This window comes from Hemitrygon akajei, chromosome 9, assembly GCF_048418815.1.
Source record: "Hemitrygon akajei chromosome 9, sHemAka1.3, whole genome shotgun sequence".
In the NCBI taxonomy this organism is placed as follows: Eukaryota; Metazoa; Chordata; class Chondrichthyes; order Myliobatiformes; family Dasyatidae; genus Hemitrygon; species Hemitrygon akajei.
The window spans coordinates 168703809-168728399 of NC_133132.1; the positions used below are offsets into that span (position 1 = coordinate 168703809).

Genomic DNA, 24591 nt, shown 5'->3' on the forward strand with positions numbered 1-24591 from the left:
ATTGTTCTTGACAAATGTTTCCACAGAAGTGGTTAGGCATTGCTTCTTCTGGGCAGTGTCTTTACAAGACAGATGACCCCAGCCATTATCAATACTCTTCAGAGATTGTCTGCCTGGTGTCAGGACCTTGTGATATGCACCAGCTGCTCCTACGGCCACCTACCACCTGCTCCCATGGCTTCACATGACCCTGATCGAGTGGGGGGGGGGGGGGTGGTTAAGCAGGTGCTACACTTTCCCCAAGGGTGACTTGCAGGCTGGCAGAGGGAGGGAGTGCCTTATACCTCCTTTGGTAGAGACAAATCTCCACCAACCACCCATATTTTAGGTTATTCCAATATTTATGAAAGGTCGGAGAGGGAACTGTAGGTTAAGTTAACCTAACAACTTTTGCCAGAAATTATAAAAGTATTTCATTAAGGATAGAATGAAAAGAAAACCTTGATAGCTGCTATGGGTTTACAAATATTAGGTCACGTTGAATAAACATGTTTAGTATTTTAAAGAGGGAGCTAAAGAAGGATTGGGTAAATGGCTATGAATTTTATTTGTGGAATTCTGAAGGCATTGATAAGCTATTCTCACAAATATTTAGTTAAATCAGAGCTTATTGGCATAAAGTTCTGGTGAAGGGTCTCCAGCTGGGAACGTCAAATCTGCTTTTCATTCCACAGATACTGCCTAACCTGCTGAATGCTTCTGACATTTTCTGATTTTATTTCAGTCTTGCAGTGTCTGCAGTTTTTATTTGAGACTAAAGAATTTAAATGGAAATTACTGACCCATTGTCAAGAGATGGAAAGTGGAGACAATGGGCAGACTATGTGAATATTTCAGACAGTTTCAGAGGTCAGAATCAGAATCAGGTTTAATATCACCAGCATACTGCATGTTGTGAAATTTGTTGCCTTTCAATTTTGAAATCTGGCAGCAGTAGTACAATGCAATACATAATAGTAAAAAAAACTGTGTGTGTGTGTGTATATATATACAGATATATACTAGTTAAATTAAAGTAGTGCTAAAATAAAAATTAAGAAAAAAAGGTAGTGAGGTAGCGTTCATAGGTTCAATGTCCATTTAGAAATCGGATGGCAGAGGAGAAGAAGCCGTTCCTGAATCATTGAGTGTGTGCCTTCAGGCTCCTGTACCTCCTTTCTGATGGAAATTGACAAGCTAGTAAATATATTTTAAAGAGTTATTTGCTTGCAAACGTATTAATGCACAACTATTAATCAGATTGCACTCATTATAAAAATATAACTAACATTGTGAATTTGTTCAAATGATTAAGTCATTAATTTGGTGATGATATTACAGTGGTACTGAAAAGTTTGTGAATTCTGTAGAATTTTCTATTTCTGCATAAATGTGACCTAAAATGTGGTCAGATCTTTACTTAAGTCCTAAAACTAGATAACCCAATTGAATAAATAACACAAAACATTATTCTTGTTCATTTATTTATTGAAACAAATGATCCATTATTATATGTATTTATTGGAAAAAGTATGTGAACCATTGGGGTAATGCCTTCTACAAAAGCTATTTGGAGTCAGGTGTTTCAATCAATGAGATGAGATTGGAGGTGTGGGTTGTAGAGGTGCCCTGCCTATAAAAAAGACACACAAGGTCAGGTTACTCTTCTCTAGAAAGATATGTTTATGTGTACCATGCCTCGATCAAAACAACTTTCAGAGGACCTTAGAAGAATTGTAGAGATGCATGAAGCTACCAAAGCATTTCTAAAGACCTGAATGTTTATCAGTCCACAGTAGGAGAAATTGTCTACAAATGGAGGAAACTCCTTACTGTTGCTACTCTCCCTAGGAGTGGGCGTTCTGCAAAGATCACACCAATAGCACAACGTGCAATGCTGAAGGAGATGAAAAAGAACCCAAGGGTAACAGCAAAAGACCTATAGAAATCTCTAGAACTTGCTAAAGTCTCAGTTCATGTGTCCACTATAAGAGAAACACTGAATAAGAATGGTGTTCATGGAAGGACAACATGGAGGAGGCAAGGTCCCTCATGAGAGACTCATCCAGAAAGTCATGAGGCATGGGATAAGTGGAACCTTGGCTGTTTGGATAAAAAATTGGCTTAAAGGAAGAAAGCAGAGGGTAGTTGTGGAAGGAAAGTATTCTACCTGGAGGTCGGTGACTAGTGGAGTGCTGCAGGGATCTGTCTTGGGACCCCTGCTATTTGTGATTTTTATAAATGATCTGGATGTAGAGGTGGAAGGATGGGTGAGTAAGTTTGCGGATGACACAAAGATGGGGGTGGGGTGGGGAATATGATAGCAGTACTCCGGATCATAATTGCTGGAAAAACAAAAGGTCTTCTGTAATCCAGGTTAATTAAACCCAAAGATGTAATCTTAGAAAGCTCCTCCTGTAGAAGAATGAAGACGAAGTTTACCAAATTAAAAAAAAAGAACTTGGGGAAACAAAACGCTATGTGAGAACAAGACGTAGCTGATGCAGGAATGGGAAAATGAAAGAAACACAGAAAACTATTAGAAGCTAAAGATATAAACAGTTAAAAGTGGAATTAGTAGCGAGTATCTCTACCCTACTTACTGGAAAACCTGAGGGTGAAACCCCTAGAGAAGAGACGATAGCAATAAAAGATTTATTGAAGTTACGGCTATAACAAGCAGCAGCTATAACGAGACAATATCGGCAGAGACGAGTGTCCAACATCTCTACCGTGTAACTGGGAATTAGTTCTGTTAATCATACTAAGGGATTTGGTGAGTTAAAACTTTTACTGTTCCAAGTGTATAATCTGTGTGTGAAATTTCATCCAACAAACCAAGAAACAAGATGGCGAGTCACCCAAGACTGAAGAACCAGCAAGGGAATGAAATGTTTAATGATGTAGAAGATTTAATACCGTTGGATATACAAGTTTATTTTCACTCAAAGGATCTGAATTTGACTTTCTTCAAAAAGTGATAATTTTTGCAAAGACGTTTATAAACTACTGAACATGATTTACTTTGTTTAAAAGTTGGGATGTTGGAGAATTGTCGTGAAAGAAGTTAAGCTGTATATTTTTGGGGGGGAAAGTTGAATTTGAATTTGTAGACATACTGACTGAAATTGAAGTTAACCATAATATTTAAGAACATGAATTCAATTAGTTTTCTAACTAATTAGGGATAAATAAAAAGGAAAGGTCAATCAGTACCCTTTAAATAGGGAATAACGCTAGGTCTAATTAGTTAGAGTAACAAAGGTTATTCTAATGAATATCACTGATTCTAACTAAATAGGAATTTGGTTTTAATTTGATAGCTGAGATTTGGAACCTGACACAATGTTGGAATTTGACTTGCTCATGTAAATATTTTGTATATATTGTTTTTTTATAATGCAAAGTTACCTCCAGAAGTGTGTGTTTTCTATTCGCTACCTCCTTCTGATATGTACAGCTTCTGATCGCCTACCAGCACCTAGTGTAGTACTACCTAATTTAATTTTCTCATAAACAGTGCAGTGACCAGTCACACGAGATAAGACCAGCACTACACAGGTGTTACACTTCCCATTAGTAAATGATTTAATATCCAGGAGATGCAAATTCAATTTTGGGCAAAGGTACAAAGGGAATGTGAGGAAAGGCCAGACAGACTACATTTATTACCCATACATCATTTTCTGTGGTGGAAACACAGTGAATCAGCACTTTCCAAAGGTAATTGAATAGGCAATAAAAAAATAAATTATTTGTAGGGCTTTGAGGAATGAGCAGGGAACAGTACTGATTGGATCTAAAGGGAGCACTATGGACTTAATGGGCGGGTGGGGAGGGGGCTAGTCCTCATTCTGAGCCCTAACAAGTATATTTATGTTAGCGGTTATAATTTTGGCAATGTACAACTGCAAACAATTTTTTTCTTCAATCCATCAGCCCTGGCTTTGCTGTGCATCCTTAAACTGATGCTTCACAGCTTGGAATAATGGCAATAGGAAAGATATGTTGCTGGAAGCAACATCAAGAACAGGATAATAACATTAATTGTTTTAACTGTATAAACAGCTTGAATATTTAACATATTGTTTCACCAGATGGCAAACTCATCGTAACATTGCTTATGAGTTGTCTGGTTGTGACTGTTTGCTCTCAAGGGTCACTTCTGTTTAAACTGTCTGTTCATCTGAGGCCTCCCATTACCTACATGCTGTGTTCAATAAGAAGGCAATGCAGCTGCTGTTAAGAATCTTTGTAAATTGATGTCTTTTTGTTCTTGAGATTGGGCCAGTTTCAAGACTGAAATAAATCAGCAGGCTAAGAGTGGTTTGCTTATGCTCTGAAAGGTCTAGAGTGTATATATGTTTTGTGTGATTGTATTTTACTGATATTCTATATGTGGTTTGTTATCTTGCATTGGCGAGCACTAGGCCTCAAGATGCGGTGTTGCCTGAGAAGCATTGGACCCAGTGCACTCCACTGGGGGCGGTGTGGCGCTGCATTAAAGCTGGAGTTGGCATCAACCCACCCCCCCCACCCCCCGTGTTTGCTTGGCAGAAGACAAGCTGCATTGTGGTTGATTGTAGATACTGTAGATTGATGGCTTGAGTCTTGGACTCTTTTATTACAATAGACAATAGACAATAGGTGCAGAAGTAGACCATTCGGCCCTTCGAGCCTGCAGCGCCATTTTGAGATCATGGCTGATCAATTCCTATCAATACCCAGTTCCTGCCTTGTCCCCATATCCCTTGATTCCCCTATCCATAAGATACCTATCCAGCTCCTTCTTGAAAGCATCCAGAGAATTGGCCTCCACTACCTTCCGAGGCAGTGCATTCCAGACCCCTCAAACTCTCTGGGAGAAGAAGTTTTTCCTTAACTCTGTTCTAAATGACCTACCCCTTATTCTCAAACCATGCCCTCTGGTACTGGACTCTCCCAGCATCTGGAACATATTTCCTGCCTCTATCTTGTCCAATCCCTTAATAATCTTATATGTTTCAATCAGATCCCCTCTCAATCTCCTTAATTCCAGCGTGTACAAGCCCAGTCTCTCTAACCTCTCTGCGTAAGACAGTCCAGACATCCCAGGAATTAACCTCGTGAATCTACGCTGTACTTCCTCTACAGCCAGGATGTCCTTCCTTAACCCTGGAGACCAAAACTGTACACAGTACTCCAGGTGTGGTCTCACCAGGGCTCTGTACAAATGCAAGAGGATTTTCTTGCTCTTGTGCTCAATTCCCTTTGTAATAAAGGTCAACATTCCATTAGCCGTCTTCACTGCCTGCTGCACTTGCTCATTCACCTTCAGTGACTGATGAACAAGGACTCCGAGATCTTTTTGTATTACTCCCTTACCCAATTCTATACCGTTCAGATAATAATCTGCCTTCCTGTTCTTACTCCCAAAGTGGATAACCTCAAATTTATTCACATTAAACGCCATCTGCCAAGTATCTGCCCACTCACCCAGCCTATCCAAGTCACCATGAATTCTCCTAACATCCTCATCACATGTCACACTGCCACCCAGCTTAGTATCATCAGCAAATTTGCTGATATTATTCTCTATGCCTTCATCCAAATCGTTAACGTAAATGGTAAACAGCTGTGGTCCCAATACCAAGCCCTGTGGCACCCTACTAGTCACCACCTGCCATTCCGAGAAACACCCATTCACCGCTACCCTTTGCTTTCTATCTGCCAACCAGTTTTCTATCCATGTCAATGCCTTCCCCCCGATGCCCTGAGCTTTGATTTTACCCACCAATCTTCTATGTGGGACCTTATCAAATGCCTTCTGAAAATCGAGGTACACTACATCCACTGGATCTCCCCCGTCTAACTTCCTGGTTACATCCTCGAAAAACTCCAACAGATTAGTCAAGCACGATTTACCCTTGGTAAATCCATGCTGGCTCGGCCCAATCCTATCACTGCTATCTAGATATGCCACTATTTCATCCTTAATAATGGAATCTAGCATCTTCCCCACCACCGATGTCAGGCTGACAGGTCGATAGTTCTCTGTTTTCTCCCTCCCTCCTTTCTTAAAAAGTGGGATAACATTAGCCATTCTCCAATTCTCAGGAACTGATCCTGAATCTAAGGAACATTGGAAAATGATTACCAATGCATCCGCAATTTCCAGGGCCACCTCCTTTAGTACCCTAGGGTGCAGACCATTTGGACCTGGGGATTTGTCAGCCTTCAGTCCCATCAGTCTTCTCATCACCGTTTCCTTCCGAATGTCAATCTGTTTCATTTCCTCTGTTACCCTATGTCCTTGGCTCATCCATACATCTGGGAGATTGCTTGTGTCTTCCTTAGTGAAAACAGATCTAAAGTACTCATTAAATTCTTCTGCCATTTCTGTTTCCCTTAACAATTTCACCCAATTCATTCTTCAAGGGCCCAACATTGTTCTTAACTATCTTCTTTCTCTTCACATACGTGGCTGTAATACCATATGTGCTTGTCATCTTGTACGTGTTGAGTGTACTTTGTGCTGTGTGTGACTGTTGGTACTGTATCTTGCACTTTGGCCCCAGAGTAACACTGTTTCATTTGGCTATATTCATGGGTCTCCATGAATGTCAATTAAACTTCAATTGAATTGAATTTTATAGGAATTTCTTAAAATTAAAAAAAATCCTTTTTTTAAAATAAAAAAAGAAATACAAGAAATTCTACAGATACTGGAAATCCAGAACAACACACACAAAATGTTGGAGGAACTCAGCAGGTCAGACAGCATCAATGAACGGTCAATGTTTCTGGCTGAGACCCTTTGTCAAGACTCTGCTAATTAATATTGCATCTGATTGTGGCCAAGTGCAGTCAGACTTTGTGTGTGTTTAAAATGCGTATGATTCTTCAAACTGCAATAAAAATGCACCATGTCAAAGGTAATGTATTTAATTAATTAAAAAATACTCCAGTTTATAAACTGAGATTTTTAATCCATCACTTTGTACTGCCAAACACATTTTGCTTGAGCCCGCCAGTATCTGAAGGAATTGGTTCAAGCTTTGAATCCATGAGAAATATTTAAGGAAAACACTCTAATGACATACATGGAACACAGTATAGTGCACCCTAGTAGGAACTGGCCCTTTGTCTCGCTATATCTGTACTCACCATACCAGTCTAACCAATCTCATCTTCATGCACGTGGTCTGTATCTCTCTCTACCTTGCCTTCCACTATTCGATATTTTCAAATGGGAAAAAGACTCTGTACTACCTAAACACAAGAGATTCTGCAGATGCTGGAAATCCATAGCATCATACACCAAATGCTGGAGGAACTTAACAGGTCAGGCAACATCTGCAGAAATGAATGAACAGTCGGTGTTTTTGGCCGAGACCCTTCTTCAGTACTGGAAAGGAAGGGGGAAGACAGCAGTATAAAAAGGTTGGGGGAGGGGAAGGAAGATAGCTAGAAGGTAATAGACCGAACCAGGTGGGTGGGAAAGGAAAAGGGCTGGAGGTGAAGGAACTTGATAGGAGAGGAGAATAGACCATGGAAGAAAGAGAAAACAAGGGGCATCGGGGGAGGTGAGAAGAGGTAAGCGGCTAGAGTGTGGAAGAGAAGCAGAGATAACCTACCCTATCTATGCCTCTTATCATTCCATATACTTATATCGGGTCATTCTTCAGCCTCCAATGCTCCAGCAAAAACAATCCAAGTTTGTCCACAATCTCCTTTTCTCCAATCTAGGCAGCATCTTGGTGAACCCTTACTACACCTTCTCCAAAATCTCAGCATTCTTCATTTAACATGGTGAGCAGAACTGCACACAATACTCCATAGGTGGTCTAATAAAACCTTTATACAACTGCATCATGACCTCCCACTTTTATACTCAATGTCCTGACAAATGGAGAGAAGCTCTCTTTACTACCTTATTCAGTCTTATTGCCATTTTCAGGGACCAGATCAAGATCCCCCTGCATATAATGGTCCAAAGATCCTGACATGTAGTGAACACTTTCCACTTGCCTCTGACCTCACAAAAATGGCCTCTCACTTTATTTTATTTATTTTTATTTTATACAGACATACACACCTGTCTGGATTAAACTCCATCTGACAGTTTTCCACCCAAATTATTGCTTATAATAGAAGCATGTTTAGAATACCAGTGACACTATATAATTTGTTATTAATGTGCCCTGAGGTTGATAAGGGTTTAACATATCTTAATGGTAAAATAAATTCCAAGATAACAGGATGGCACAGAATTGAGAGAGCTGCTGCCTCACATCCATCCAGCATTCTCTTTGACTTTCTACCATCAGGCAGGAGACTCCGATGCTTAAAAACAGGAACGGTCAGGATGGGAAACAGTTTCTTCCCCCAGGCCATTAGGCTTCTGAACTCCCTGCCACATTGCATTTAAAGTGTCACTGGTTAATCTGTTCTGTGCCATACAATATTCAATGTATGCACTTTGGTTTGTTATTTATAAGTGATTCATCTGTAGATTTTATCCTTCCTTTCCTAAGATATTGTGTGAAGTGTGTGTTATGTGTACTATTGTGCTTTACACAGTAGTCTGGAGAAACTTTGTCTTGTTTGATGGTATACATTTTTATAGCTAAATGACAATAAACTTGATTTGACTTGACTTGTCAGCTCCAAAGAACTAGGTTTAACTGTGACTTCCTGTGCTGTTGGTGTGGAGTTTGCACTTTATTCCTGTACCATACCGGTGTGAGTTTCCTTTAAGTACCCTGTTTTCCTCCTACATGACAAAATGTGTGGTGCTTCCCTGGTCATTGTGAATTTCCCCTTGTGTTCAGGTGAGTGGTAGGATAAAACAGGTTAAGGTAGGACTGGGTGTAACAGTGGGTGTTTGATTGTTGGTCGTGGACTCAGTGGGCTGAAGCATGTTTGTGCGCTATATCTCACAAAGACATATCGTTAGCAACACACACAAACTGCTGGAGGAACTCAACCAGCATCTATGAAAAAATGGAAACAATTGAAGTTTTTGACTGAAACTGTCAGGGCAGCCCTGATGAAAGGTCTCAACCCATAACGTCGACTGTTTACTCTTGTCCACAGATGCTGCCTCATCTGCTGAGTTCCTCTAGCATTTTCTGTGTATTGCTTGGATTTCCAGCACCTGCAGATTTTCTCAAGTTTGACATATCGTTACGCCAGTTTGAAGTCAATTATTTCTCTGTAGATTGGTGTCTAGATACAAATCCACGGCTCCTACCCAAGATCAGAATATAAGAATATTTTACTGCCGTAGCCAATTATAATGCAAGCAGTGAACAAAATTTCATCCAACTTTTCCAACAAATAGCTGGATTTAAATAAACACTCACCAACTTCTGAATTTCACATTCCAAATTCTGAATGCAGTCAAGTTTTCGCTTCCGACAACGCTGGGCTGCAATCCGATTTTTACTGCGCCGGCGGACATCATGAATAAACTCTAACTGCTCAGTGGTTAATTTGTGCATCTTTACCATCATTTGGAAATCATTTCTTGGAAGATCTGTGATTTGATCTATTGGAAAGGGGAGTTTAACCTAGAATACAAAGTAACATAAATTGGTTATCAAGTACATTGGAACAATCCACCTATAATAGTAATAGTTCCAATTGGGATAATCATTAATTGAAAAAAGGGTACACTAAAATTAGTATAGCAGCATCACCACTGGATATGCAGGTATGCACTGTAGGTGTGAATTATAGCTGTAAGGAAAATCTGAAAAATTGGTAAAGCTACATTAGAAACACATCCAGTCACAAATACTACAAGCCATATGAACCTGCAAAGTATTTCACAGCAATACCAGTTAGACTGGGAGCTTGGCATTTTACAGAGATGAGAAATCTCCATAATTTGCACACAAAGCCCCGTTATCTTGCAATGCAGTCTCCAACCTGCAGGTGGCACTGGCAGAATGAACCATCATACACTGGATTGGAATAACAAAAGGTGGTTAATCACTTTTAATTATTATAGTGCAGTTCACAATCTTACAATAACGGTTCATCAATGCACAACAAAGCACTTTCTCTGACAAATCAGAGAACAGCAACTAGAAAACAATCGTACACAGTCAGGGGAGTTATTTGGAAGAACTCCATCATTGTCAACTATCAGTAAATAAGTCTATGTAATATCATTTACTAGTTTTTGATCTATAGCCTTATTGGTCCTCTTAAAATGCTCACCCAAGTACTTGCTAAATGGGCTGAGAGTTTTTGCCTCCATTACCCTCTCAGCAGATAAACTATAGACCCCTCCATTCACCGAGTGAAATATTTTATTTAAATCATCCCCTTTCCCATCCTTCTACCATTTAAATTAAATCTATATTCTTTTAGTTACTGCTAGAGGAATTCTGTCTTTTCTGTTTATTCTGTGTAGGTCTGCACAGTTTAATAGACCTCAACTACATTTCTTTGTCTCCTACAGTCTGAAGAAAACCACAGCAGCCAAGTCACTCTTCTGATAGCTACAATTCTTCAGTCCTGGAAATATCCTCATAAATCTCCTTTTCTCTCTATTATTCCTGTATCATACTGACCAGAAATATAAACAATACTCTCAGTGTGACCTAACTAATGTTTTATAGAGTTTTAGGATGACTTCTCTGTTTTTGTATTAATCGGCTGAGACACTAAAACAAGTATTCTATATCCCTGCTTATCTTAAACACAGATGCTGGAAATCCAGAGCAATACACACAAAATACCAGAGGAACTCAGCAAGTCAGGCGGCATCCATGGAGAGGAATAAATTTGGGCTGAGACCTTCATCGATACTGGAAAGGGAAAGAAGCCAGTATAAGATGGTGGGTGGAGGGAGAGGGAAGGAGTACAAATTGACAGATGCCAGGAGAAACCGGGTGAGAGGGTGGGGAGAGAAGTAGAGGCTGGGGGATGATAGATCAGGGGTTCCCTAGAGACCACGGACCCCTAGGTTAGTGGTAGGGGTCCATTGCATAAAGAAGGTTCGGAACCTTTGTGACAGATGCACATCCACCTTGTGCTGAAAAGTGCACACACATCAACACTTAAGATATTGTACCATTTTATAACAGTTCATTATTCCCACAATCCTGATTAAGAAGTTGCAGAACCTGGGCCTCTGTACCTCCTTCTGCAAATGGATCCTCGACTTCCTAACCAGAAGACCACAATCTGTGCGGACTGGTGATAACATTTCCTCCTCGCTGATGATCAACACTGGTGCACCTCAGGGGTGTGTGCTTAGTCCACTGCTCTACTCTCTATATACACATGACTGTATGGCTAGGCATAGCTCAAATACCATCTACAAATTTGCTGACGATACAACCATTGTTGGTAGAATCTCAGGTGGTGATGACAGGGTGTACATGAGTGAGATATGCCAACTAGTGGAGTGGTACCATAGCAACAACCTGGCACTCAATGTCAGCAAGACAAAAGAGCTGACTGTGGACTTAAGGAAGGGTAGGACAAAGGAACACATACCAATCCTCATAGAGGGATCAGAAGTGGAGAGAGTGAGCAGCTTCAAGTTCCTGGGTGTCAAGATCTCCAAGGACCTGGTCCCAACATATCGATGTAGTTATAAAGAAGGCAAGACAGTGGCTATACTTCATTAGGAGTTTGAAGAGATTTGGCATGTCAACAAATACACTCTAAAACTTCTCTAGATGTACTGTGGAGAGCATTCTGACAGGTTGCATCACTGTCTGGTATATGGGTCTACAGCACAGGAGCGAAAGGAGCTGCAGAGCTGTAAATCTAGTCAGCTCCATCTTGGGTACTGGCCTACAAAGTACCCAGGACACCTTCAGGGAGTGGTGTCTCAGAAAGGTAGCGTCAATTATTAAGGACCCCCAGCACCCAGGGCATGCCCTTTTCTTACTGTTACCATCCGGTAGGAGGTACAGAATCCTGAAGACACACACTCAGTGTTTCAGGAACAGCTTCTTTCCCTCTGCCATCCCAACCCTAAATGGACATTGAATCTCTGGACACTACCTCACTTATTTTAATATACAGTATTTCTGCTTTTTGCATGTTTTTCAATCTATTCAATATATGTATACTGTACAGTAATTGATTTACTTGTTTATTTATTATTTTTATTTTATTTTTTTCTCTTCTATATTGTGTATTGCATTGAAATGCTGCTGCTAAGTTAAGAAATTTCATGTCACATACCAGTGATAATAAACCTGATTCTGATAGTTAACCCTTACAGACTGTTCATATTCTATACCTTCACAGTATGGTCTGGGTCAATTTTGACCCGGCCCAAGAATCCCCTCATAACAAGTGTCTAAACCAAATTTTGAACCACAGATCTATTTAGAACGTATAAATAGCCTATCTGACATTAATAAATGGGTGATTAATCCTTAATTAATGTTTCAGAGATCTAAAATCCATTTCAATAGATACGGGTCAAAATTGACCTGGAACAGCCTCAATGTACAAAAATTTGTAGCACCTATAAAAAAATATAAATTTTCTAAACATTTTCATTTTTGTGCGTTTCGGATCACTTTATGAAAAGTTATCATATTTTGGCTTTAAAAAAACGGCATTTAGGGTGTTTTTACTGCTGTCAAATGTCAAAACGGGTCAAATTTGACCTGAACAGTACGTAAGGGTTAACTACTTTTAAAATTCAAGTTTACACAAGGTAATGGTCTAAAATTGGCTGGAAAAGTTATGCTGAGATCACAACACCATGATTACAGGCTCATCTTTTATCAGTACAGTGTGAAGGAAAATGCAGGCATTAATTGTAGGAAAATAACAACAATTGAGTTGTCATTCTCTACAAATGGGTGGATGATCAGGTAGGAGATACAGAAGCCTGAAGGCACACACTCAGCGATTCAGGAACAGCTTCTTTCCCTCTGCCATCCGATGGACTTTGAAGCTTTGGACACTACCTCACTTTTTCAATATACAGTATTTCTGCTTTTGCACATTTTAAAAATAATTTATTCAATATATGTAATTGATTTACTTGTTTATTTATTATGTTTTATTTTATTTATTGTTATTTTTTTCTCTCTCTGCTAGATTATGTATTGCATTGAACTGCTGCTGCTAAGTTAACAAATTTCACGTCACATGCCGTGATAATAAACCTAATTTTGATTCCGAATCTGATTTACAAGTTTCCACAACAGAGCTTGCTGCCAGTTTCCAAAGTGTCAGATACCCAAAGGATTTAAATTCTTTGTGGGAAGTTCAGGGTCCTGCCATGAGGACCATGTTAGTGCACTGATGATATAATAGGTGACCTCTATTCTTTACTTAGGAAGACCTCCTCCCATCAAGGCATATGGCATCAATTTACAGGCTCATCTTTTATTAAGGTTGTTAAACTACTGCCAAAATGAATAATATTAACATCAATGAATTTGAAGCTGCAAATCATTTAGGGTTTGGTTGTGGGAACAACCAGACAAACACACACAAAATGCTGGAGGAACTCAACAGGTCAGGCAGCATCTATGGAGATAACGTTTTGGACCGAGACCTTTCATCAGGTGAATAAGATGATGAGAGGCATTGATCGTGTGGATAGCCAGAGGCTTTTTCACAGGGCTGAAATGGCTAACACGAGGGGGCATAGTTTTAAGGTGCTTGGTAATAGGTACCAAGGGGATGTCAGGGTTACCCCTGACATCACACAGAGAGCGGTTGGTGTATGGAATGCACTGCCAGAGGCGGTGGTGAAAGGCAGATAAAATAGGGTCTTTTAAGAGCTTCTTAGATAGGTACAGGTGTCCCCCGCTTTACGAAAGTTTGCTTCATGCCACTTCGCTTTTATGAAAGACCTACATTAGTCCCTGTTTTCACTAACCGAAAGAAATCCGAAGAGGATTTTTGCTTTTACGAAAAAAGGTGCCCGCTTTAAACTTGTGTTTACCCCAAGAAAGACTACCATGACCGTGAAGCCTTGCGTGGGCTGATGTGGGCGCATGCATGCACGTGCCGATTTTTTTCTACAAATCTGTTTTTGGTCAAATCTTCCCGATTCTGGTAAGTGAAACTACACTGTACATACATTATTTCTACTTTATATAGGCTGTGTATTTATCATATCATTCCTGCTTTTACTATATGTTACTGTTATTTTAGGTTTTATGTACTATTTGGTATGATTTGGTAGGTTATTTTTTGGGTCTGGGAATGCTCAAAAATTTTTCCCATATAAATGAATGCTAATTGCTTCTTCATTTTATGTCATTTTGGCTTACAAACAGTTTCAGAGGAATGGTCTACCTTCGGATAGCGGGGGAAACCTGTATATCGAGCTTAGAAAAACAGGGGGCTATGCGCTAGGGTAATTCTAGGTATTCTCTAGAATAGGTTACATGGTTGGCACAGTATTGTGGGCTGAAGGGCCTGTAATGTGCTGTAAATTTCTTTGTTCTATATGGATGTTGTGCAGAATTTTAAGTTCTAGAATGTGTGGTTTTGGAAGCCAGGTATAAGTGATAACATGTTAGAAAATTTAAATCTATTATTACAAGTTATACTGAGGAGGGAAAAAGATGGGAACTAAGACACTTCAGTAGTTGGCTTTAAAGATGAGAAAATCTGCAGAAGCTAGAAATCCAAGCAACACACAAAATGCTGGAGGAACTCAGCAGGCCAGGGAGCATCTATGGAAGAGAGAAAAGAGTTGATGTTTCGGGCTGGACCCTTCATTATGACTCGAAAAAAAGATGAGAAGTTAGAGCAAGAAGGTTGGGGGAGGGGAGGAAGAAGTACAAGGAGATAGGAGATAGGTGAAACTGGTAAAGGCGGAGGGGTAAAGAGCAGGGAAACTGATAGGTGAAAGAGATAAAGGATGGAGAAGGGGGAATCTCATAGAAGAGATTAGCACACGTCAACCTTGCTAATTTCTCCAATCTTTTTTTAAAGAATGCTATTTTTTGCAGCTCCTCATTCAACCTGGACGTAGGAATTCTTCTGTCCTTTCTGTTGTGATGATGGGCACTGTGTAATTATTTAATTTCTCTGCCGTTTCTTTTTTTTGCCCAAGTGACCGGCGCTACCCTTTGCTAATCTTCTCCTTTTAAAGATTAAAGATTAGCTTTATTTATCATATGTACACTGAAACATCAAAACATACAGTGAAACACCCAACACAGTTCGAGGATGTGCAGGGGCAGTCTACAAGTGTCACTGCGCTTCTGGTGCCAACAAGCAAGTCCACCACTTACTAACCCTATCTAATCCATTGCCTTTGAATATGGGAGCACCCAAGAAAACCAGTTAGAATGCTCTCCACGGTACCTCTGTAAAAACTGTGTGAGGGTCATTGGTATCATACCAAGCCTGATCAAACTCCTAGTGAAATATAGCTGTTGTTATGTCTTCTTTGTACTTGCATCAATATGTTGGGCTTAAGATAGATCTTCACAGATGTTAACACCCAGGAACTCACACCCAGGGGGAGGAGAACCAGCAAGAGATGATGGCCAGGTGAGAAGATAAAGTGAGAGAGGGACACAGGAATGGAGAATGATGAAGGAGAAGAGGGGGAGGGGCCATTACTGGAAGTTCAAGAAATTGGTGTTCATGCAATCTGGTTGGATGCTACCCAGACAGAATATAAGGTGGTGCTCCTCCAACCTGAGTGTGGCCTCATCCTGGCAGCAGAGAAGGCCATGGACCTACATGTCAGAATGGGAGTGAGAAGTAAGAGTTGAAATGGATGGTCATTGGGAGATTCTGCTTTTTATGTTGGATGGAGTGAATGTGCTTGGCAAAGCGGCCTCCCAATCTACATTGGGTCTCACCAATGAACTACACTGGGAGCACCTGATCCAGTAGATGACCCCAACAGACTCGCAGGGAGAGTGTCACCTCACTGGAAGGACTGTTTAGGGCCCTGAATGGTAGTGTGGGAGGAGACGTAGGGCTAGTGTGCCATTTGTTCTGCTTAGTAAAATCAGATCGGGGAAATAAACTGCATTGGTGTTAATGCATTCAGTTTGACAAGTACGATATATAAATTGGTAGTGCCTGTGAGTTGTGACATCCAGCTGACTGATGGAACAATTGCAACATATAAATAAAGCTGGACAGCTATAAATTACTTAATGAAGACAGTTTAAGGGGAAGAAAATGATGGAGCTGATGGAGCAATATACATAAACTGAACTCTGAGACATGAGAGAGGGAATAAAAAACTGAAAGACAGACATGGTTCAGTGTGTAGAATGAAGAATGTAGAATGTGTAGAACGGTGTGCTGAAATACCCCAGCAAGGGTAGAATGAAGAGAAGACTGTAGGACTAAGCCATTACTGTGGGTGTGCTGAAATACCCCAGCAAGGGTAGAATGAAGAGAAGGCTGTGGGACTAAGATATTCCTGACGGTGTGCTGAAATACCCAGCAAGGGTAGAATGAAGAGAAGGTTGTGGGACTAAGCCGTTACTGAGGGTGTGCTGAAATACCCCAGCAAGGGTAGAATGAAGAGAAGGCTGTGGGACTAAGATATTCCTGACGGTGTGCTGAAATACCCCAGCAAGGGTAGAACGAAGAGAAGGCTGTGGGACTAAGCTGTTACTGAGGGTGTGCTGAAATATCCCAGTACGGGTTAAAAGCCGTGATGGAATATAGTATGGAAAGCATCTGGTAAGGGATGAACTGTGATAGTTGAAAAGTTCAACTTACTACAAATTGACAGGGGCAACTATTTTCTTCTGGGAAGACAAGGAACGATTTTCCACAGTTAATGGAAGACTACTTTATGATTCAGTTTATGAAGGAAGCAGGGAAGGAAGGAAACACAATGTGCATGAGTTTAAATGCCAGTGAACATAATGCCATTGAATGTCTTGGAGAATTTATTCATATCCCAAACAAGACAGTCAAATTCATTTTCTGCATTTGTAATTACTCTCTGGGCATGTTTGGAACTTGTTGTAAGAGATAGAACCTATAAATCTGAGTATACCATTATTCTTCATTACAAATTAGATTTGAATTTGAACAGGGTGTAGCATTCAGGATGAGACACTTCTGTTACTGCAGGTTTCAATCACCATGAAAGGTAAAGATTAGCTTCATTTGTCACAAGTACATTGAAACATGCAGTGAATCTATAGCAACACATACAGAAAATGCTGGAGGAACAAAGCAGGTCAAGCAGTTTCTATGAAAGTGAATGCTGAGTCCACGTTTAAAGCCAAGACCCTTCTTTAGTATTGGAAAGGAAGGGGGAAGATGCCAAAATAAAAAGGTGGAGGGAGGGGAAGGAGGATGGCTAGAAGGTGATAAGTGATGCCAGCTGAGAAGGAAAGATAAAGGGCTGGAGAGGAAGGAATCTGTGAGGACAGCCCAGTGCACCAGAGGAGAAAGGGAAGGAGGAAGAGACCCATGGGAGGTGATAGGAAGGTGAGAAGACTTAAGAAGACAAGAGTGAGGAATCAGAGAAGAGGGGAGGGGAAGGGAAAAAATATTTTACTGGAAGGAGAAATTGATATTCATGCCATCAGGTTGGAATCTACTCAGATGAAATATAAGGTGTTGCTCCTCCACTCTGACGGTGGCCTCATCTCATGGACTGACATGTAAGATCTTTAGTAGAGAAGATTTTGCAGATCTTGCACTGAGTCTTATTTCAGTGGTGGGCAAGTTGTTGGAGAAGATCCTGAGAAGCAGGATTTATGAGCATTTGTAGAGACATTATCTGATTAGGGATAGTCAGTAGGGCTTTGTCAAGGGCAGGTTATGCTTTACGAATCTCATTGAATTCTTTAAGGATGTAACAAAACACATTGACGAAGGTAGAGCAGAAGATGTAGTGTATATGGATTTCAGTAAGGCATTTGATAAGGTTCCCCATGTGAGGCTCATTCTGAAAGTAATGAGGCATGGATCCAAGGGGACCTTGCTTTGTGGATCCAGAACTGGCTTGATTACAGAAGGCAAAGAGTGGTTGTGGATGGTTCATATTCTGCATGGAGGACGGTGACCAGTGGTGTTCTACAGGGACCTGTTCTGGGACCCCTCCTCTTTTTTTTCATAAATATTTTTATAAATAAACTGGATGAGGAAGTAGAAGGGTGAGTTAGTAAGTTTGCTGATGATACAAAAAACTGAGGTGTTGCGGATAGTCTGGATGGTTGTCAGAGGTTACAGCGGGACATCGATAGGATGCAGAACTGGACTGAGAAGTGGCTGATGGACTTCAAACCAGATAAGTGTGAAAGGGTTTATTTCGGTAGGTCAAATTTGAAGTCAAAATATAATATTAAAGGTAAGACTCTTGGCAGTGTGGAGGATCAGCGAAATCTTGGGGTGCATGTCCATAGGACACTCAAAGCTGCTGTGCAGGTTGACAGTGTTGCTAAGAAGGCGTATGGTGTGTTGGCCTTCATCAACCGTGGGACTGAGTTCAAGAGGCATGAGGTAATGTTAAAGTTATATAAGACCTTATTTAGACTCCACTTGGAGTTCTGCATTCAGTTCTGGTCACTAAGGATGTAGATGCAATAGAGAAAGTGCAGAGGAGATTTACAAGGATGTAGCCTGGATTGGAGAGCATGCCTTATGAGAATAGATTGTGTAAACTTGGCCTTTTCTCCTTGAAGCGACGGATGATGATAAGTGACCTGACAGAGGTGTATAAGATAATGAGAGGCACTGTTTGTGTGGATAGTCAGGGGCTTTTTCCCAGGGCTGAAATGGCAAATATGAGAGGGCATAGTTTTAAGCTGCTTGGAAGTAGATATAAGGGGGTTGTCAAAGGTAAGTTTTTCACACAGAGACTGGTGACTGCATGGAATGTACTGCCAGCAAAGGTGGTAGAAGCGGATACAATAGGCTCTTTTTAAGAGACTCTTAGATAGGTATATGGAGCCTAGAAAATAGAGAGCTATTTTCTCTTTCTATTTTAAATAGAGGGTGGAAAGAAAATTCTGGGCAGTTTCTAGAGTAGGTTACATGATCAGAACAACATTGTGGGCCGAAGGGCCTGTAAGGTGCTGTAGATTTTCTATGTTTCTATCTTGTAGTGATTAAAAACTATAAGGACTTGTGCCATTAATCTGATATATCTGTCTGGAAGGCCATGAATTATTTACTGGAGAACTATCAAGAGAGTAAGTTGACAGAACAATGTAGATAAACGAGAGTACTGTTGCGCCTTAGCTTGCAAAAGCCTTAAGTGTACCCACAAGTGTAGCTTGTCCCTAGCTCCAAAGATGTGATTATCCAAGCACTGAATGAGTTCAACACTTGCGAGGAGTTTCATCCTGGTGCTCTTAACAAAGGCATCAATGAGTAACACACAAAATGTTGGAGGAACTCAGCAGACCAGGCAACATCTATAGAAAAAGGTACAGTTGACGGTTCAGGCCGAAACCCTTTGGCAGGACTGGAGTAAAAAGATGAGGAGTAGATTTAAAAGACGTGGGAGGGGAAACCTGGAGGGAGAGGGATTAAGTAAAGAGCTGGGAAGTTGATTGGTGAAAGAGATACAGGGCTGGAGTAGGGGGAATCTGATAGATGACAGACGGCCATGAAAGAAAGTAAAAGTGGGAGGAGCACCAGAGGGAGGTGATGGGCAGGCAAGGAGATAAAATGAGAGAGGGAAAAGGAGATGGAGAATGGTGAAGGAGAGGGGTGGGGGGGGGGCTTTACTGGAAGTTCATGAAATCAATGTTCATGCTATAATGTTGGAGGCTACCCAGACAGAATATAAGGTGTTGTTCCTCCAAACTGATTGTGGCCTCATCGCGGCATTCCATTGACATATCGGAATGGAAAGTGGAAATCAATGAGTACTTGGAAAAGTAGCTATAAAATTAAAATTTCATAAAAGAGTGAGAATAATTGCTGAGCTCAGCAACATGAAATTTTCATATTTAGTTGAGAGATCTATGAGGTCATAGTGCAAACTAGAATTTTTGTTTAACCTTTGGAGATAGAGAATAAAAAATGAGGCACAGAAATAAGTATCAACAGAGTGCAGAACGAGGAAGGTTCTAGAACAGTTACTATCCTTCAACCATCAGGCAAAACGGGATACCTATACTCACCTACTGAGATGTTCCCAGAACCAATAATCTCACTTTAACTTGTTATTTCATGCTCTCGTTATTTAATGCCATCTATTCATATTTGTATTTACACAGTTTGTTGTCTTCTGCACTCTGGTTGGTTTTTAATTGCTCCTGTTATAGTTATTATTCTATGGATCTGCTGAATATGCCCACAGGAAAATGAATTCCAGGGCTGTATGTGATGACACATATGTACCTCGATAATAAAACTTACTTTGAACTTTTTTGTCCCTTTCTAATTAAACATTCACTGAGCCTAGATCTCTGAATGTTGCTGGTGGGTTCAACTGCTTCAGTGGTGGTAAATCCCAGTTTTCATACATGTCTAGTGACACATGAAAGCCCAGAATATAACAACAAATTTGGAGCAGGATTTAGAGATGCCCTTTATTTTGAGGGATAAGGAGTATGCTATGAGTTAAGACGTTTTGTTTAAGGTTAATGTTCTTAATTAAAAGTGCATTATTGAACTCAATTTTTTTACATGTTAAAAAAATGTTCTTCAACTTCAAGTGATTCTGCAGATGCTGCAAATCCAGAGTAATACACACAATGCTGGAGGAAGTCAGCAGGTCAAGTAGTAGACAGTATATGAAAGGGTATGAACAGATGGCATTTCGGGCCGAGACCCTTCAATCAGGACTGGATAGGAAGGGGACTTCCTCCTTCCTATCCAGTCCTGATTAAGGGTCTCAGCCAAAATGTCGACTGCTTATTCCCCTTCACAGATGCTGCCTGACCTGCTGAGTTCCTCTAGTATTTTGTGTGTGATATTCTTCATTAATAGTCTTTTAATGTCTCTCTGTAAGTGAGCGCTATCTAAAAACAATCATAATTGAAAGAAAAGGATTTATTGGAGGCCAGGCTCTAGTTCTAGTTTTACTTGGCAGAGCTATGATGGCCCTGGAGAGCAACTTCTTTGAGCTCATCTGAAAAAATCTCTCTACCCTTTATTAGAGAGAGAGAAAGACTGTGGCATGTCGAATTATCAGATGAACAATTAGTTTCTGCTGATCATGGTCTTTCTTGGGGCTTTGCTTTATGGGTGGATGGGGCTGATGCTTTTTTTTGTGATGTTAGTGGGGGAGGGGGAGGGTAATTGCTTTGCTGCTGCTTGTGCGTGGGAGGGAGGAGTAGGGGGCTTTGGGGTTCTGTCACTCATTCTTTGGGGTACTCTTCTGTTTTCGTGGATTTCTGTGAAGAGCAAGAACATCAGGTTGTATATTGTATACATTCTCTGATATTAACTATTGAACTGGCCAGGGCACAGTCACCATCAGGGACAGGCCACTGAACTCCAGGATATGGATTTAAACAGGCTCACCCTGACCATGTAAAGGTATTGGCTTGGGGGGGGGGGGGGGGGGGGAGGACCATGGACAGGGCAGTGATTCCAAGTTGCTCTCTGGTCCTGCATAATCCAGTCCCTCATATGCTTATATAGATCTCTCCAAAATTTCTGTTAAAATGGAAAATTGCTGTTTTTTTCTGAAGCTTCAGGTTATTTGTAAGTTCTCATTTTGGCAACGATGAATTCCACTGTTTAGAAATCATTGGTTTCTGCTCGGGAGATGTTTTTCTGATACGTCTCCCATTATGGTACGATGAGTCATAAACTTTAGAAGCCTGATTTAGAATGGAAATAAAGATTAATGTGAACAATTAATGACAACCAGATTGGAAAAAAACAGCAATACTTTCATAGCTGGCTGCAAATCAGCATTAATCTGCTTCTGTCCTTATATACAGGACAGGGATTTTAGCTCAATGCCTGCAGTCAAATTTATTAATGTGCATGATATTTTGGTTTAAATACAACTTCAATATAAATAAAGAACCAGGAGCCAAAATAGCTCAGCAAGCAGCTCTTGGCCAAAGTTTCTTAAACTGAAGCACAGGGACATTTCAAGATAAATCCACTTTGATTCAGAACTGTCAGGTCATGAACTGCTTCCAAAACATGGAATTACTGTGTCTTGTTGTTTGATATCGTGAGGTCTGTTGTGACAAAGCATTTTCCTTTATAAGCCATCCAGGTTTAGAAAGATTTAATGCAATTAATATAAACATTTTATAACAAAAGGCTGAAATACTTTATTTCTGATAACTAAAGTTTCCAGTTTGTGTTGTTAATATATGGCTTCCAACACAATTTGGTATTTACCAGAAATCTACAATCTGTAGAATCTGGGCTGAATGGGGTGTCCAGGAAAGGGTAGCACCTCTGGTGAAAGGGCTTGTCGTGTCCATTCTGGGCAGCTCACTCAGCTCTCACCTGTGGATCCAAGTAGCTGTTTGCCTGTGGAAGTGGCCACACCCCGGTACACAACATTAACATGTGGGCTAAACCAGGTGAGGGTAGTCAGCAGCCTCGTACCCTGGTGAGAAAGGGACATGCCTGTCCTAGCATGCAAAGTCAGCTCCGGTGGACTGGGCGGATGAGATCTAACAGCTAGGAAGGTGGTTCTGCAACGCTCCATGGAGAGTGAAGGGAATGACAAGACACAGAAGCTACCACGGTCGTCCACTAAAACCAAAGGAGACCCCAGGTTGTGACACTTGTTCGTACCACTGGACCCAGACTTCTGCGGTCGAGAGAGTGGAACTGCCCCAGTGCAACGTTAAAACTTAAAAAACTCTCCTACACAGGGTTTCTGTCATTGTCAGATACAATGGAGAACCACCAAAGCAGACAATCTGTATAACTCACTTTAAGTATGTTGACAATTCATGCTGACACCTTGATCTAAATTCAGAGTCTTACTCTGTGTGAACAATGCTATTCATGTGCGCTAAATCCAGTCAACATAATCTGAAAATTTCAATAATTAATAAACAGGAATAAACAGTCAGCGTTTCTGGCCAGGACTGGAAAGGAAGGGAGATGCTTAGAAGCAAGAATAAGAAGGTGGGAGAGGGGAAAGAGTACATGCTGGCAGGGGATAGGTGAAGCCAGGTGAGGGGTAAGATGTGTGATTGGAGGAAGGGAGGATGAAATGCTGATGACTATATCAATTATTTGTAAATCTATATTGTAAGATTTGGTGTACAAGATGATAAAAGGCATAGATTAAGTGGACAGTCAGAGGCTTTTTTCCAGGACTGAAATGGCTATGAGGGTACTTAATTTTAAGGTATTGGGAGGAAAGTATGGGAGAATGTCAGATGTAGGGTTTATTTACATAGAGTGGTAAGTGCATGGAACTCACTGCTGGGGTGGTGGCAGAAGCAGATACATTAGGGACACTTAAAAGACTCTTAGATGGGCACATGGATGAAGTAAAGATGGATGTCTACTCTATGTGGGAGGGAAGTGTTGGATTGGTCTTGGAGTAGGTTAAAGGGCTGAAGGGCCTGTACTATGCTGTATTGTTCTATAACTATATAAAATTCAGAAAAAAAACCAATCCCCATTGGGCCCTGCCCATTTACTGACAGTTTCCCCCCCTCCTCCACAATGTATTGTTTTCAGTCTAACGTGTTGCTATTTTTAACCTCATTCTCCTTCTTCAGCCTATTGACATGCACTGTATTTATTTATAGTTCAGCAGAAATAATGACTAGCTTGGTAAAAAATGCACATATGCAATTTCAAAAATTTCAGGCTTTCGTTTAGTGCTCTGCCCTACGTGAGGGTTCCATCCATTAAACACCTACAACAAAGATCATTGTACTATTTTCTGACAGATTAGGGACGTTCATTCTACTTTGACAATTTTACAATCTAATTGCCAAACAGCAGACAGTAGCAGCAATATTACAATACTCTCCCACTGTCAAAAATATTACCTTTTACAGAAGAACAGATATCAATGATAAACAGGGGAAAAATACTTTTTCCAGATATTTTTCACATAGTGGTCTTAGGATTGTCCAATTCTTATGCAAACACTATGTAGAACTAATTTTGGGTATGTTGACATTTGAAGCTATCACCCTGATCTTAGTTCATAATCATATTCTGTGCAAACAATGCTATTCAAAGGAGCCTTATTTGTCCACTGCTTCACAATGGGTCACAATTTTAAAGAATTATTTATCACATGTACATTGAAACATCCAGTTCCGACATGTTTGTTCATGGCCTCCTCGTGGCAAGATGAGACCATCCACAGGATGGACGAGCAACATCTTATATTCTGTCTGGATACCTTCCAACCAGATGGTAGCAATATTGCTTTCTCCTTCCAGTGAACAACCCCCAACCCCACATTCTCTACTCTGATCTTTAGGTTATGTGGTCGGCACAACATTATAGGACGAAGGGCCTGTAATGTGCTGTAAATTTCTATGTTCTTTCACCTCTTTTCACCTGCCAATTACTTTCCCCCCCACCACCCCCGGGTCCCCTCCTTGTTCCCACTGTCCACTCTCCTGTCCTATCAGATCCTTTCTTCTTCAGCACTTGACCTTTCCCACCCACCTGGCTTCACCTATCATTTTTCAGCTAAATTCCTTTTCTTCCCACCCCCCCCCCCACTTTTTCATTCAGGCATCTTCCTTTTTCATTCTCAGTCCCAAAGAAGGGTTT

General features: G+C 40.6%; 1 protein-coding gene across 3 annotated transcripts in view; it reads right to left on the bottom strand.

The window, feature by feature from the left end:
- bach2b (BTB and CNC homology 1, basic leucine zipper transcription factor 2b) overlaps positions 1–24591 on the bottom strand; it is a 332889-nt gene that overhangs the window by 12137 nt on the left and 296161 nt on the right. For all 3 annotated transcript variants that reach the window (XM_073057476.1, XM_073057475.1, XM_073057477.1), the window contains exon 5: positions 9327–9533. In XM_073057476.1, coding sequence (XP_072913577.1) covers positions 9327–9533 — 207 coding nt within the window. The remainder of the gene's footprint in view (positions 1–9326; positions 9534–24591) is intronic.